Source organism: Cyprinodon tularosa, unplaced genomic scaffold (assembly GCF_016077235.1).
Source record: "Cyprinodon tularosa strain WSP-4 unplaced genomic scaffold, ASM1607723v1 ctg86, whole genome shotgun sequence".
Lineage (NCBI taxonomy): Eukaryota > Metazoa > Chordata > Actinopteri > Cyprinodontiformes > Cyprinodontidae > Cyprinodon > Cyprinodon tularosa.
In genome coordinates this window covers 69006-85858 of record NW_024039629.1, presented here as the reverse complement: position 1 = coordinate 85858, position 16853 = coordinate 69006, and the positions used below count along the sequence as shown (strand labels likewise).

General features: G+C 38.4%; 1 protein-coding gene across 3 annotated transcripts in view; it reads left to right on the top strand.

Moving 5' to 3' along the window:
• numbl (NUMB like endocytic adaptor protein) overlaps positions 1-16154 on the top strand; it is a 111627-nt gene extending 95473 nt beyond the window's left edge. For all 3 annotated transcript variants that reach the window (XM_038273170.1, XM_038273169.1, XM_038273168.1), the window contains exons 4-9: positions 2607-2681; positions 6604-6744; positions 10715-10922; positions 11047-11316; positions 14553-14732; positions 14810-16154. In XM_038273170.1, the coding sequence (XP_038129098.1) occupies positions 2607-2681; positions 6604-6744; positions 10715-10922; positions 11047-11316; positions 14553-14732; positions 14810-15942 (2007 nt within the window). In that variant the 3' untranslated portion in view covers positions 15943-16154. The remainder of the gene's footprint in view (positions 1-2606; positions 2682-6603; positions 6745-10714; positions 10923-11046; positions 11317-14552; positions 14733-14809) is intronic.
• Positions 16155-16853: the final 699 nt, after the last annotated feature.

Sequence of the window (16853 nt, the reverse complement as noted above, 5' to 3'; positions counted from 1 at the left end):
TTTTTCATGTTACAGCAGAAAATGTTCAACTTGTTTCTTTAGTGAAGAAGAAAATAAAAAATAAAGTGGAGTTCATTTGTATTCATCCCTAATAAAATCCATCGCTTCGATCTGTCCTTTGAAGTCACCTAATTAGTGATTAGAGTCTACCGCTAATTATTAATTGCATGATGATGCGAGATTGCGAGATTTAATCTGAGTGAATGGGGATGTTTTGCGAAGACCTCGGAGGTTTGTTAGAGAACAAACAGCATCATGAAGATTTTCTACAGGATGGTGTCCTTCACTAGACAGGAGAATGCTGTGGAGAAGTTTAAAGCAGAGGTTCAGTTATAAAACAATAGAATAAACGATAACATCTCACAGCGTACAGTTCAATGCATCATCTGGGGACAGCAAGAGAATGGCACAACTGCAAACTTATCAGGATTTAAACTAACAGGCTGGGGAAGACATGTATTTATTGAGAAGCAGGGAGATTTGCCATGCTGACACTAAAAGAGCTGCAGCCACCTACATCTCACTTAATATATATGACTTCAGCCAAAGGAACCAGAGTTGCAAACATCTTAGCTTAGGTGAAACCAAACTTAATTTAGTGCATGGCTCTACGTGTAGCAATAGACTGGTACATTGGCCATCAATCAACTGACAAGCTTTTCCCAATTGGGGTCGCGAGGGGTGCTGGTGCCTATCTCCAGCAGTCAATGGGCAAGAGGCGGGGTCCACCCCGGACAGGTCGCCAGTCCATCGCAGGGCAACACACACAAAAAACAACCATTCATGCACACACTCACACCTAAGGACAAATTTAGAGAAGCCAATTAACCTAACAGTCTTGTTTTTGGACTGTGGGAGGAAGCCAGAGTACCCAGAGAGAACCCACACATGCTCAGGGAGAACATGCAAACTGCATGCAGAAAGACCCCAGGGAATTGAACCTACAACCTTCTTACTGCAAGGCAGCAGTGCTACCCACTGCACCACTAAGCAGCCCTGTACATTGGCCAATATATTTGATATCTTTTTCCAATATTTCCAATTTTATCGGCTGATATTGACATGCGTTCTAGATTCATTAGTGCATTCAGCAGTCCTGTCTTCAAATCATGGGATGCACTTACATTGCTGCTCCTAGCATCTGCTATCCATTGTTAACGTATTTTTTTAATAGATTTTACGGCACCGGTGACTCGTTTTTTCGGACTGTAGGCTGACAGGAAAGGGGGTATGAGAGAGGGGGAGAGACATGCGACAAAGGACGACAGGCCTCTGTACATGGGTCGTGCATGCTAATCACTGCACCACCTGCACTCCCATGTTTTCTTCAATTTGTCAATAAATCGCTCTTTTTGAAGATTTGTGTAACGTTCTGTCATTTTTTTTTCATGTAAATGAAGGAAGAGAAAGCAATATGGGCTTAAAGAATCGCCACAAAAAGACTCAGGACACTGAGTGCAAAATAGACATCGGCATCAGCAGTAAAGGAAATCTATTGGCCGATCTATGTGTTTAGGGAATGCTTTCACTAAACATTGCTCTGAATACAGAATCTACATAAGGAAACATGACTCTGAGGCTAAAGGCACCATAAACCCATACCTAAAGCAATATGGAATAGTTCTGATCAGAGTATGTATGTTAGAGGCCTAGTCAAAGTTCAGACTGATATCCAATTGAGAACTGTGGAAGAACTTAAAAGTGTTTGCAGATGTTGTCCATATAATTTGACTTAACTGGAACTAAAAAAGGCAGTTTTAGCCCAGGTTGCTGAATGTAGATGCTCACCGTAATTGAATCTTAAGTGCGCCTGCAGACTGGGCTCAATATTTCCATCCTTGTTTATTTTACTATACTGCTTTCATTCTCCATGGTGGGTCTGGGCCCGTATTTATTCTTGTTTGCTTTTATAAAGTCCGATGCAGGAAAAGACAACAGAAAGTGAACCATAACGCAGCACACACACTGAAACACGCTGAGTTTCCCCCCTTCTTCTCCCTGGGAGGCTGGACTCAGACGGGGAGCGTGTGAACACGGTGACACAGTTCCTCTTAGACAGCCATAGGCTCATAGTGGAAAGGCAGAGTACAACAGGACTCACTTTGTTTAAAATCCATACATGTGGTTCTGTAACCAAAGAACTCAAAGGAAGACATTGTAGGAAACATGTTCTGTTTTCACTCCTTTAGTTTGCTTCACATTCAGCTCTCCACTTCTTCACTGCATGCATAGGTGACTTTACATTCCCCCCCTCGATCTGCTAATCATCCTTTTCTTCGCATCTTTTACCTGCCATTAGAGGTTTGTAAGAAGACAAGGTGTGTGCAATGCACTTTTTGTGTCATGGTGTTTATAGTGAAACAAGCTCCTAGTATTCACCCCTCCACCCACACACGAGTCTGATTTGCAGAATTGACTCAAATCTAATCATAATTTTAAATCTGGATGGATAGGGATGAAGACGGCCTTTAGATGCTTGTTTGCTTCCAAACTTGTTAACAATCAGCACATGGGGATGATATCATGAAGAAGGTATCATTTTTGCACTCCTTTGTCAAAATTAAAAACATTTATAAACATTCTCCTCCTGTTCTTTGCCTTTGCAGAGCGGCAAAAAGACAGTAAAAGCAGTCCTGTGGGTTTCTGCTGATGGACTCAGGGTGGTTGATGACAAAACCAAGGTAAGAAAGAAATAATTTAGCCTCTGAGCTGTTTGAAAAAGCTCAGTGAAAAGCACTGTGTTGGCCAACCTACACTGATGATTGAATCGGTCTCAGTTTTATTGTCCTTTTCTAATATTTACCTCGAATGATCCTCCACACTACAAAAACAATCTGAAATTAAGTAAAAATTTCTTAAATCAAGTGTATTTAGCCTTAATTTGAGCAGGTAAATAAGATAGTTTGGCAATGGAATGAGTATTTTTACACTTAAAATAAGACAATGCAATTGATTTTTCTTAATTCAGATGTAAATCGTCTTGTTCCATTGGCAAAGTGTTTCATTTACCTCCTCAACTTAGGATAAAATGCACTTATTTTAAGAAAAAATGACTTATTTAGATTTAGACATTTTTTTGTATGAGAGTGCTCCACAGACACACACTCGTGATGGGGGGTGAAGGTCTCCAGCAGCGAGCACAGAAAGCTGCAGCTCTGCTGAATGTTAAGCAGAAAAAACAAAGCCTGTTGAAGCTGCTTCTATTTCCTCACCTGACCAGTTTTATTCTGACACCGCACACGTCGGCCTCTCCTGTCCTGCTCTCTCATCACACTTTTCTCCTTTGCTTCAGCACCCCCACCTTACCTTTTACAGCCATATTGCATATCACTTTTAAACTTGATCTGGCTCGCTGTGCAGGTCCTCAGAGGCTATTAAATGTTGTAGTGTTGGAGTTGGGCTCCTGTTTCCACAAAGATGGGGACTACAGTGTATAAAATATACAGCCTGTAACAACTGGGTTATTTAAAACTCTAGAAAACTGAAGAAAGTGACAAAAAAATAGTTAGAACGGCTCCTTTTCTCACCTATTTTAAAGGGTTTGTTTGTGAGACTTACAGCCATCTACACTGAAAAAAAAAAAAGATACTTTGGATCAACTTAAAAAAAATACTGTAATTTGTTACACCTAAATTTATTACTTTGTCTCAAATTAAGTTTCTGATGTGGTTGAAACTATACATTTTGATGTACTAGAAATATATTTTTACCTTAAGCCAAAGAAGGAAAGTACATTCATACAAAGCAAAACTATAACTTATAACAGATTATAAAAAAGTTTTATGCTTTTTTATATTATATTTATATTTTTTCTATTTGGAAAAATAAAATCTGTACCTTTAAATACAAGTAGAGAATAAAAGAATAAAGAATAAAAACATAAATCTGATCCTACTATATTGACCACAGGATTTATAATTCATGATAACTTAGAGCTTGACCTTTAGTTGTTAAAAGATCGTTAGTTCAATCCTATTTTTTTTTTTAAAGCTAAGCTGCAGTTCCTCTGAGTTCGTACAATCGTCTCCATATGATAAAGACGCCATTTCTCTTGATGACTACAATGCCTGCCCATCATAATCCTTGCTATTCTGAAACTGCGCAGACTGCATTAGTTGAAACAGCTGCCTTGCTCATGGTGGTGCTGTGCTGCTCACACCTTTTTTCAATTCGTCAGGTAATGAGGTCACATTCACGTGAGTTACAGCATGTGGAAGGATAAACTCCTAGTGACACTATTACCTTTGACTTGAAGTAGATATTTACTTGGAAAATAATTGTTTTAGTTGATTGTTTCTGTGATAAGGGATTTTTAATTCCAGATAAAGTGAAATTATTGGTTTCAAACCACACATGCATTTTTTTAAGTTGAAACAACATCAACTTTTAAGTTGACCGAATTAAATGGACATTTCACTTCTTTCAGTGTAGTGCACAACTTTGACGTGTCACATAAAATCCCCTACCTCAGTTTTAGGTTTCTCATCCACCACTGTTAGGGTTAGGGTTTGGCCTCAGGGGAGGGGACAAACTGAAGGTATTGAATTAGGTAATAAGTCCATGGAGCAAAGGATTAGATTTCCTCTTGATTTGACAGAACGGTATTGAATAAAATAGAAAATACCTTTATTGTCCTACAATGGGGAAATTCTAGTAATATTGGCACAAATAAAGATGATCAAGTAAACAAAAAACTTAATTTAATCTTTACAAACAGCAGTCAGCTGTCATTTATATAAAAAAGCTTTGATGTAGGGGATAAATGAAAAAAAGCAAACTTCTGGTTTGGATTGTGTCTCTCGACTATCCAGGTTTGATGTCTTCTTTCTCAGGAGAACAACTAATTAGTCGTTTACTGCAGGGTAGAAACTAAAACATGCTTTTAGCAGACAGAGCAACGCACCTTAAGCAGCAATTCTACCAAAATTGTAAAAAAAAAAAGATTTAAAAAAATGTTTTCCTCTGTCAGAATGCTCCATCCAGAGCTCGTCAAGTAGAAAAGTTCGTTTTACCTGGTTTCATTTCCTAAAGAATCTTCTTCCGATTATTAATAGATTAATTTGAAATATTATAAAAGGTTAATCTTTTAGCAAAATAACCATAAGTTGCAGCCCTAGTTTGATTATGAAGTGAACATATTAAGAAAATCAGTGTTTTAGTATACATGATACTTAAAGCAAGCACGATAATTAAGGAAAGAGCTGCTTGTTGTGATGAATAAAGTGAGGTTTCTCATTCGATATAAATTTTGGCATCTTTCAACTAAAAACAGAGTTTTAACGGGTCAGATACTTAGAGATTCTTCTCATGTGAAGATGAAACTGAGAGAGAAATTCTGCTTTCATTAAAATAGGAGCTATTTTTCAGTAGGTAAAGCAGAAAAAACCCAATAAATTCTGACCAATGATTGAGGATATATCTTCTTAAGACACTGATAGATGCTCTGCAGTTCCAACCACTTCTGATGTAGTCCTCCTCCTCCTCCTCTTCCTCCCCTGCTTTCTATGAATCATTCTGTACTCTTTTATTAAACCCACACAGTCATTATAGACAGTATAGGATCTGAAGGCACATTTAGGCTTCTGTTTAACATGAACCTCTGCTGCACCTTCGCCGTGAACCGATAGCTGGGAATAAAACAGCGCTATTTCTTTATTTCATTTCTTTCAGCAGCTGTTGGGGCTTTAAACTCGTTTGCTTTTCTAGATGAAGCTCATTGTGAGTCATGAGGTGCACTGATCTGCTGTTTCTTTCATTTTCTTTATAGGGAACGTCTCCATCAAAGCCTCTGTTCATTGTTATTATATAAATCTTTAAATAAAGCGTTATCAGATTGTTTTGTGTTTTCCACGGCTCACAGACACCCATGAGGAGAACAACCGCAAACACACACCCACAGAAACACTGGCCTTTGCCCAGCCTTTCACCTTGGTACCAGCATCCCCTTTGATTCACTAATTGGCCCAGATTGAATGGACTCCCATTCTTTCCCTCTACATCCCTCTTTCCTTTTCTCCTCCTCTCTAGTCCTCCTTCTCGCTCCCTCTCTCTCCTCTTCCAATGCCCTTCTTGTTTTCTCGCCGGCTCAGAAACACAGGAAGGAAGTGTGCGGATGAGTGTGTGAACCCTGCTCCCTTTCGTCTCCCCTTCACCTCTTGTTTCTCCCTCCTTCTGTGTTTGAGTGCGAGTCAAAGAGCCGAGCCGGGGGCCCCTTAATGTACACAGAGAAAGACAGGGCCCCCCTCTTAGTTTCATCTATGGTGACTGTAGACTCTGAGAGCTGAATCACCCTTTCACTAAAAGAAGGGCAGGCAGTGGAGGCGGCCCAGAGATTCAAAGAGGGTCAGTGTCATTAGTTGGTAGTTAGAGGCCTTTTCTGTCATCAGTGGGTTTGTAAATATGCTGGAGTGAAAGGAGGCGAATGAGGACCTAAAGCAGTGGGTCAAGTAATTGGGATCAATCCAGGGGCAAGTTTGGGCCAGGATTTTCTGTTTCTCTTTACCTAGGCCTTGAATAAATAAACCAAGCAGTGGATTTTTCCCTGGAATGTCCTGTCTGATTCCGGTTGCCTCTCTCCTGTCTTTGTCTGATTTCCTCTGTCAGGACCTCATTGTGGACCAGACTATAGAGAAGGTTTCCTTCTGCGCTCCTGACCGGAACTATGACAAGGCCTTCTCCTACATCTGCAGAGACGGAACCACCAGACGGTGGATGTGCCACTGCTTCATGGCCCTGAAAGACTCGGTGAGGCTGCGGGAAATCTCACACACATCCCCAAACTCAGCACCAGAACCTGGATCCTTTCAACAAACTTTAGATTCCAGAAAACGTTTCCAATCTATGGCACCAATATTCTTAAGTAAAATGTTTTCTAAATTTCAAAGCAGTGTTGGAAATCGATGGTATTACCCAGGATTTAACGATGATCAATGATGACAATCCTGCGAGACGATGAAAATGTTTGAAAATTTGCTTTGGATATTTTTTGTATACAAAAACAGGTTCTCAAAGGAAAATAAACAGTGTTTCAAGAAGCTGCAATCAGTGTAAAAAACTAAATCCAGTCCAAAGAATTTTTAGGTTTAAGGTTAAAAGAAGCTCCTGAAATAAAGGATTTTTATGGGAACTTATGGGTATAGCATTTGTTACGAGGGTTTAAGCATGGGTTTTGCGACATTTAGCTGTAATAAATGTTAATTTATTAACAGTTTGTGGTGAAAAAGGAAGGAAATAATTCAAATATTCAACACATTTTCGGTACTAGAATCCAAAAGCATTCCCAGTGAATTAACAGATTTTTAAGAATTTTATTTATATATATATATATATATATATATATATATATATATATATATATATATATATATATATATAGAATAAAGAATCTATAACTGTATACAATATAAAACATACACTATACTATATACAATATATGGTATATATCTATATGTACCGGTACTATATACATAAAAAACAAAAAAAGGTATATTTTGATTAAAAATACAAATATAGCAATAAAGAAAGCACTTTAAACACTTTAAATGTTTGACTCAGTTTAAATAAGCGAATAAAATGAGCTAAAAACAAGAAGAATTGTTCCAAATGTCCTCTGATTTAAAGGGATTACCCTTCAGTTAGACACTGTGAAATGATAGTTAATGGCTAAAGCAGCAGGTTCTAATCCTAACTACAGGAACACTCTCTCATTATCAGTGTTGTGGCTTTGACATCGCTCAGTTTTATTGCTGAAAATATCAGGACACTGCTGAAAAGAGGAGGGATTCTGGTCTAGGTTGGGAGAAACATAAGAATTGTTGAAGCTCTCAAGGTGGAGGCCAAGGGTGTAGGTTTGATTTCAACTTTGGTAGGGACACTGTTGGTCTGATGTCATTGGTCCTATGCAAAAATATGCATGCTCGTTTTTTTATGCTTGACGTAAAAATCAGGGTGTATTTCGTTTAAAGAGAAAAACAGCATTTCTTGCTACATTTATACAAATTTTATAAGCACTACACACACTAGATGCTGTTTATCAATGACTGATGCTTTACTGGCTCTGATGAATTAGGAAATAGGACTTTTGTCCACTTTGAAAAGGTTTGCATTTGAAATTACCTAAGACAGTAGGAAAATCTAACAGAATATAGTCTAAATATGGCTGTTATATGTGGATTTATACTTTTTTTTTGAAGATATAGAATTGTGCAGAGGTAAACAGAGGTAAAGCCCACTCTTATCTTTTAAAAGTTCTCTTTGTATCATTAAAACAAAACAAAATAATAGATTCAAGGGACGCCAAATAAATGTATTGTGTTTACATGAGTACTGGAAATAGAATAGGAACTGAAAGTGAACATTTAATATATTAAATTCACTCTACGAGCTCTACATCTAGGCTGTAGTTACTCTTTTTAACCCATTTCATGTATTTTATTTATGGCTGAAACAATTCATTGGATTAATCAATTATTGAAATAATGTCAACAAATTTAGTAATCAATTGATCATTATGGAGTATCAAGACTCTAATAGATGTCTTTAGCTCACAGAGTGACCAACTAAGAGCAAGAATTATACCAAAAAAAAAAAAAAAAAAAAAAAACTTTTTCCATTTTAGATAAAACATGTTTTCGTCTGTCAATATTCCCCATCCCAGAACTCCTCTACTGCTGCAACAACACTGTATTGTAAATTATAAACATCTAATTTTTGGTAGGGACAACTCACCTAGATTAATAGTGGCATGGCTCGACCCAAGAGCTCTGCATAAGCTTATGAGGGACATCTGAGACATTTGATTCAGGTTTGTTGAAGAATGGATGCATCTTAAGGCTGCAATTGAGGACTGGATGATGGTGCCCTGTGCTTATACATAGTTATTTAGGGTAAACATTTCAAAGTATAATTGTTTTTAACTACATAGGCATTGCTGTCTTACCTCATTTATATTTCAAGTTAAGAATTAGTGCTTCTTTGAGTATTTTTTTTCTCGACAAGCTTTAAATGTTTTGCTGGATTAATAATCTGTGCAGGGAAAGTCAAAGGACAGACCTGCAGGATTAGAAGAGGGGATTTACCAGAATTCATTCTGTGTCGTTGTCTCTCTCTCTGTTTTCATCACTATGGCTTTTATATCTTTACTTCTTCAGCTATAGTGTTCCTTCAGGCTCTGTAACTCATTTTCTGTACAGTGAAGCTGCAGAAACAGAAAGCAGGCATTTTTATGGAGAAAATATGAAGGAATTGGCTTCTTTGAAGTTCCATTAATTTATGTTTATTTTTGAAAATGTGACAGATTTAAAAACCTTATCCTAATAAATTTAACTAAACCCAAATTTGAATGTGATCCAGTCATTTAAATCTAAACTAATCATCAAACAAATAATAGCTATGCTTTATCTGACGTCTGGAACTATTAAGTTCTGGAAACGAGACAGCAACATTTTATGCTGTCAATACTTTTTACCACTTTATTATTTTTTTTAACATTTTTTATTAATCTTTTATTAAAATCTTTAGTTTGCTTTTTTTTTTTTTTTTTTACTTTTTAAGATCTCTTCTCATTGCAATTCAACTGACGAAACATAATTATCTGCTGTAAGAAAGATTATTTTCAAGTTAAATATGTTAAAGGCAACTGGCAAAGTTTTAACCATTTAATATCCACACCGAACAAACCTCCGATTCTCAAAGTGTGCTGTTTACAGATATGTTTAAAAAAGGCAAAAGCTCTAGATTTTCAAACAGGTTTCTTTCTTTTATTTATTTATTTATTTTATTTATTTTAATACAAAAATAAAAACCATATTATATGTATCACTTTTATGTAAAGAGTTGCCAACGAAAGCAGCATTTTAGTTAATTCCAACTTTAATTTGTACGGAAGAGGATTAGGGCCACTGAAAAAAAAAAAAAAATTAACTGATTTTTTTTTTTTTTTTTATTTCAGTATAGTATAGGAAAAAAAGTCAGAATTCTGACTTTAATCTCAGAATTCTGACTTTTTTCTCAGAATTCTGACTTTAATCTCAGAATTCTGACTTTAATCTCAGAATTCTGACTTTTTCCCTCAGAATTCTGAATTTAATCTCAGAATTCTGAGAAAAAAGTCAGAATTTTGACTTTAATCTCAGAGTCAGAATTCTGCCTTTTCCCCATGTTAAACTGAAAATAAAATTTAAAAATCAGTTAACTTTTTTTTTTTTTTTTCAGTGGCCCTAATCCTCTTCTGTAAATTTGCAAAGTTGGATCTAAATGAAAAAGCTTCCAGAACAATATTCTGTGTTCTAATAAGTAGTAAAAAAGATTTATTTCCTTTACTGCACTGAATCATACTCCAATACAGTAAAATAAAGCATATCAGCCCAAAAATAAAAAATAAAACTCATTGGGCTTTTTTTCTAGCTTTAGAACCTGCGTTGGTGCCTTGATAGAATTTCTCTGTATCATAGACTTATACAATTGTAGTCAAGCATCCCACACAAGCAGTACATGTAGAACAGAGTGAATAAAAATATATAAATCAAGTCAAATAATGGATATTTAGAGAGATTTACAAGAAGAAATGTCTGAAAAACTCCAGAAAATGAAGCAGTGCTGTATAGAAAAGTGGAAAAGATTTATAAAAAGAAAAAAGTTAGCCTGGGTTACTGCTAATGACTATAGAGCAGTTCCTTCTGCTATGTGTGTTAATGACTTTTTTTGTTTATACCAGGGTGAGCGATTGAGTCATGCAGTCGGCTGTGCCTTTGCTGCCTGTCTGGAGAGAAAGCAGCGAAGAGAGAAGGAGTGTGGCGTGACGGCTTCCTTTGACGCCAGTCGCACCTCGTTTGTGCGTGAAGGCTCCTTTCGCATCAACTCCTCCTCCAGCCAGCAGGGCAGCAGCAGTGAGCGAGATGAGAAGCCTCAGGATAAAAAGAAAGGTAGGAAAGTGCTCCAAGTCCTCACAGCTGACATTAACATTCAAAGTTATATTTCTTTTAACTGTTAAATGAATTTCCAGGAAAACTTTATAAACCACTGTTGACTTGTCACTGTTTTCCTTAGATCCACCCTCTGTCATCCCATCTCTACCTCCTGGCTCCGCCTCTCCACCTGAGGGGACAGCGTCCCCGATGGAGCGTCCAGAACCCGGCGGGCCCCATGCTATCCCTCGCCGCCATGCACCCATTGAACAGCTTGTGCGCCAAGGCTCATTCAGGGGATTTCCTGCTCTGAGCCAGAAGAACTCCCCTTTTAAGAGACAGCTGTCACTGCGTCTCAACGACCTGCCTTCCACTCTGCAACGCAAGACGGACTTTGAAGTCAAGAACCCTGGTGAGTGTAGACACCTGCTTACCCTCCAACCTCAGTGACCTTGTGTTTCTTAAAACTAAAATGTTTAATAAGCTCTAGTTTTGTCAAATTTTCTTCATAAGAATACAGAAAAAATACACCTTGTTATTGTTTGATATTCATTCCTCTTCCATATAGGAGGGGCAGCAAAACAGGTGAATATTATGAGGATGTTTTATAAATGTGTTCATTAGATTATATTCCTCCTACCTTTATGCTTTTATTATTTTTTCTCTCTTGCCCTTTGAATATTGGCTCATTTTGGAACTTCCATTTCTAATGCATCTATTTTCAGCAAAACGGAGATTTGAATTTGAATAAAAATTAATAAAGTTAATTGATGGATTAAGTATTACGATTTTTAATATAATACAGATAAAATTACTTCCTTCTCAAATAATGTGGTATACAAAGTTTTTATCTTAATTTAATGCAATTGATATAAAGCTGTTATAGGGTGGGGGGATTTATTACTCTTTTGGTAAACAGCTTTAATCTAGTATAATGATGCATTTACAGTACCTTAATAATAGGGACTTCAACTTTTTTATTTTGGTTTTTTATCTGTTTTTTACCTGCTTGTTTGAATCAGAAAATATATATCTGACTCAGTTTGAAAAAAAACTTCAATGCTCTGCAGAGAGTAACTGTAAGCTCGCTTCATAACCCTCAGTCATAAACTTTGAACCTGCAGAATAAAAAGGAGCGGTCCACAAAATAAAGGATTTGAAAGATGGGCAATAAAATATAGCGTTATTAAAGCATTCATCCAATGACATTTGTTTCAACTGACTAATTTAATGACAAAATATGTCACAGTTTTTTTTATTAGCATACATTTTTATTTAATGGAAAGAAGCATCAGTCCTGGTTTGTTTTACAAACACTAAACGATAAGTTGATTGTAGGATCATTCCTACATTTTCTATTTGGTTTTATGGTTTGATCGTTTAACCTTAACTTAATGGGTTTAAGTATTCCTTTTTCACTGAGAACTTACATCTCCATACATTTTAATTATTCACTTATAGTTTTTAATATGACAATAAGGGATAATTTGTACATAGCTGGTTGATAATTACGCATTCACATAGTGATATATACTAGTTTGCATTAGAAATCCCTGATCCCTGGTTCAAAGTTTATGCTTTAATTTAAAGTTTGGTTGAATCTAATGTTACGTATATTATGTTCTCAATGAAAAGGTAGCAGGCCATTATATTTGCTCTTTGCCCCCTTGTGACATTAAATATAAATTACTTATTGATCTGTAGGGTCAGTCTGCTAATCAAGTTGGCCAATCAGAATAACCTTTAGAAATGCACAAAGCTACCATTACCAGGGGAATAACAAACAAACAAGCACACTTCCTCAGCAGTAATGTGTTTAAACTCTTGGAGCTTCTAGACTCTGCAGGATACAGGCTGGATGATGAGAATAAAACTTAGTTTAGGCAAAACAAGACACAGAGGAAAAACTCAAAGTTAGACCTATAATATGCTTCCAAAACCCAGTATTATCCAAACCCTGCAGCTTTACAATCTAACACGCTGAAGGGAAGAAAAAAGGCATCATAGAGGAAATAAAAATTAATTACTAAATAAACAGCAAAAGCAAAACAATTCATAGACCTTAAAGTTTTCATTTTGTCACGTTCCAACCTGAGTATTTAGTGTGACAGACCATCACAAAGCTGCACCCAGCCTTAAATGGGAGAAGAAGAAAAATGTTTGGAATGTTTTATAGAATTAAAAAAATAAACATGGCATCAGCCCTTGTATTTTGCTTCCTTTATGCAAATCACCTCTGTTTGTCATTGCATCTGTGTATTCTCCTTCTCTGCATTTAACTTGTCCTTAAGGGAGCAGTCGCTAGCTTTCTGCCATAAGCCATCTAGCAGACGCTTTGCTTAGATGGAACCAAAAGAGAGATTTTTTTTTCTTCTAAGTGCAAAATGCTCCATGCAGCATAGAACTAAACCCATCATGAAACATTATAACGGTAGCATTATGTTCTATGGATGCATGTCTTTCAGCACAGCGAGGAAAGCTGGCCAGACTTAAATGCAAATGGATGGAAATAAATACATGATAATAAGAGATTTGAAACTGGGGGGAGAATTTTCAATACCTTCCATCAGCACAACGGTCCAGAAACAGCAGCATTCATTCAGAGCAAAGCGTAATCATGTGTTATATGGCCTAGTCAAAGTTCGAAACTTAATCCAAACAGGAATCAGCAACCAGACTCTAAAACATGTCTGACATGTTTGCACTTGCTCTCCATCCATACTGACTAAACTCAGGCTATTTTATCTTTAGAGAAGAATGGTCAAGGAGAAATAAAGCAAAGACTTATAGCTGTAGTTACAGCAAAGCCGATTCTCCCAAGTTTTATTTGTAAAAAGAAAAATTAAAAAATCTTTTATTTATTTCCTTCCACATTGTACATATTCATCACATAAAGTCTCAATAATAAAATGTGAACTTTTAAGGTTGTCATGCAAAAAGACAAAAAAAAGAATTTGGTATAAACTAGACCGGCAATGATAATGTAAACGACATATAAGTCTGGAAGAGAGTGGATAGTGCTGGATTTCAGAGGCATGACTAAAATATATAGGGGAAACTATTTAGAACCAATGAGATAATTATAAATATGAAGCAAAAACATATTTAAACCAAAAAAGAAAAGCTCTTAGAGCAGCAAGTTGTTTACATTTTAACAATATTTTTTGGAACATTAAATGGCGTCAATAAATATCACTCCATTGCAGCTGCTCTCTTGACTGTAATGGCTACAGAAAAGAGTTGCTCCATTATGGCCCCGCCTCCCATGCTGCGATTGGTCCAGTCTGTTTTAAACCTGGACAGTATTGAGCCTTACCAGACTGGCCCAGTGTGGCTGGCCAGGCTAGGTATAACTACCTTTTTACAAGCTAAATGTATGCAACATACGTATTACTTTGGTGGTATTGGGAAAAAAGGTTCCCTTGAACTTACCTTGTTTTTTAGACATCCTTTACATCAGTAAGAAACCATTATTGATTCCTAACTATAGTTTCCTTTGTTCCAAACCGGATCAGTTACTCAACATGCAAAAGCTACTTCCTCCTTTAACCGATTGTCACACTTCTTAATCTTATTTTTGTCCTAATGTTGACTCTCTTTGCTCTCTTTTCTTCTTTCTTCTGTGTTTTGCCATCCTGTTGCTACCAGAGATGGACATGGGTTTGCCACTTGAGGGAGACAGCTGTATTAATGCACTGTGTAGCCAGATCAACACATCTTTCGCCAAGCCATCAGATGAGCTCTTTTCCAACCCATCCATGTCTGCAAATTGCCCTCCGACCTGCACTGTGCCCCCAATTTTGCCTCCACCGCCTGCACCCATCCAGGGTAAGAAGGAGTTATGGTGATTGATAGCTATAGATGGAGTGTTATCACTTTCTAAAGCTCTTTATTTTTGCTCTCAGCCACCTCCTCCTGGGTGCAGCCGGAACCTTCTCTACAGTCTCCTCCTCCAGTTTCTGCAGCTCTGCACAGTGGCCACAAACGCACCCCCTCAGAGGCTGAGAGATGGCTGGAGGAGGTATCTAAGGCTGTTAAAGCCCAACAGACGCCTCCCCCTGGCCCTATCATTCCTGCTATCCCAGGGCCCCCTCCTGTTACCAGTCATCATATAACCACACAGGCAACCTTGTCTTCTGCCGCCGTGTCCACTGTCCCAATGCCCCTCGGCACTTTGTCCAAACCTCTCCTCTCTGGCCCCTCTGTTCTTCCCTGTCAAACTCAAATGCCTCTTCCACCCATGTCAATATCATCTGTTCCTCTGATACCAGGTCCTCCGGTGTCTGGACCCCCTATGTCTCTCCCATCCATGTCCATCCCAACTATGTCTGGTCCGAGCATGTCTGGAGCCTCTATGATGCAGGGCTCTCTGCCCGGGGCCCCTGGCCCCCTTCCAAGTGCAATGCAACCATTCCCCCTTACTTTTGATGCAACTCCTGCCCCTGTTGGGATGTTTGCCAGCCAGCCGGTCCAGCCTGCCTTTATGCCCATGCAGACCTACATGCCTGGTCTGGCCAGCAGTATGACCTACCCCAACGCCAGCGTGCCGGTCGTAGGCATCACACCATCACAAATGGTGGCCAATGCCTTTTGCACCGCTACAGGTTCATCAGGCACGGGTTCGACCATGGGCTCTGCTGCTGGAGGGTCTAAAGCAGGGCCATTAGGAACAGTTGGGCATCACCATTCCTATCCTGGAGTGGCCAGTGCAACTGGGCACACCTCAGGGTTTAACGCAGCTACATTTTCCTCCACCCCACCTTTGTCGACAGCCATTAACGGCCTCCCAGCCCACACTAGTGCAACGGCAATTAATGGGACCTTGAGCAGTGGCGCAAATGTTGGCAGCTGGCCACCAGAGGGGAGCCAGTTAACCGCACCGGTGGCCAGCGACCCTCAAGACGATGACCGATTTGAGGCCAAGTGGGCTGCACTGGAGACAAAAGCAGCAACGCAACCAACGGGGAACAAAGCAGCGGCTGCAGCTGCCAACCCATTTTCCAACAGTCTGCAAAAGACATTTGAGATTGAGCTCTGAGTCACAGCCTGTCTCTAACAAATGTAGATCTTCCTTTGGATTTAAACCCCCCAAGGAAGATAGGAATCTTTTCCAGGATTTTTGCTTAAACGGTATACAGGTCCTTTCAGCTGGCCAAGCATCCTGCCTGTGGCATCCTTGGGGTCGGTACTACAATTATTTTAGTTTCTTTCTTTACGGTCCCAAGTGAGAAAGAGAAGAACAAAGATGTCTGCTGGTCGGGTTTCCAGCTTTTCAGACTTCACAAAGTGAATCCATTCAGTCCATCAGTTCCCAGCCTCTCCTTCCTGTTATCACTTCTCCACTCTGGCTTGACTATCCCTGCTGCAGGTCCCTGCATATACTGCATGTTCCTCCTACTGAAAGCACCACAGTGTGGACGCTGCTCAGTGCTTTCTTTTCTTTAAAAAAGAGAAAAGGTGGACTCCACTTGAATGCATTCCAATCCAAAAAAGATAGTTTTGGATGTTTTGCTTGTTTTTTCTTTATGGCGAAAATGTTATGTTGTGTGGTAACATTGTGGAGCAGAACGGAACAGATCCAAGGGACACGTCGATGCTGATCGCAGCAGAGCAGGTCAGACGTCTGGATGCCTGAAAGGATGAACTTAAACAACTTACTGACCAATAATAGAGATTTATGGCCAAAATGATTTTATTTATTGCTTTTTGATTTCAACATGTTATGTTTACCTTCAAAACCCTTACTTTGAAACTGAGATTCAGAAGCATGTTTTAGTTTTTTATCCCAACTAATTTCTTTTTTATTTTAAAAAGCAGAGAGTTATCAGCAGAGAAAGGAATCCTAATCATGTAACAGGAACCAAATAACCACAACTTCCACTCCAGCTGCGTACTGGCACAGGTCAGACCGGTGTATATAGCCGCATGTTTCTTCCACCTCACTGCTGC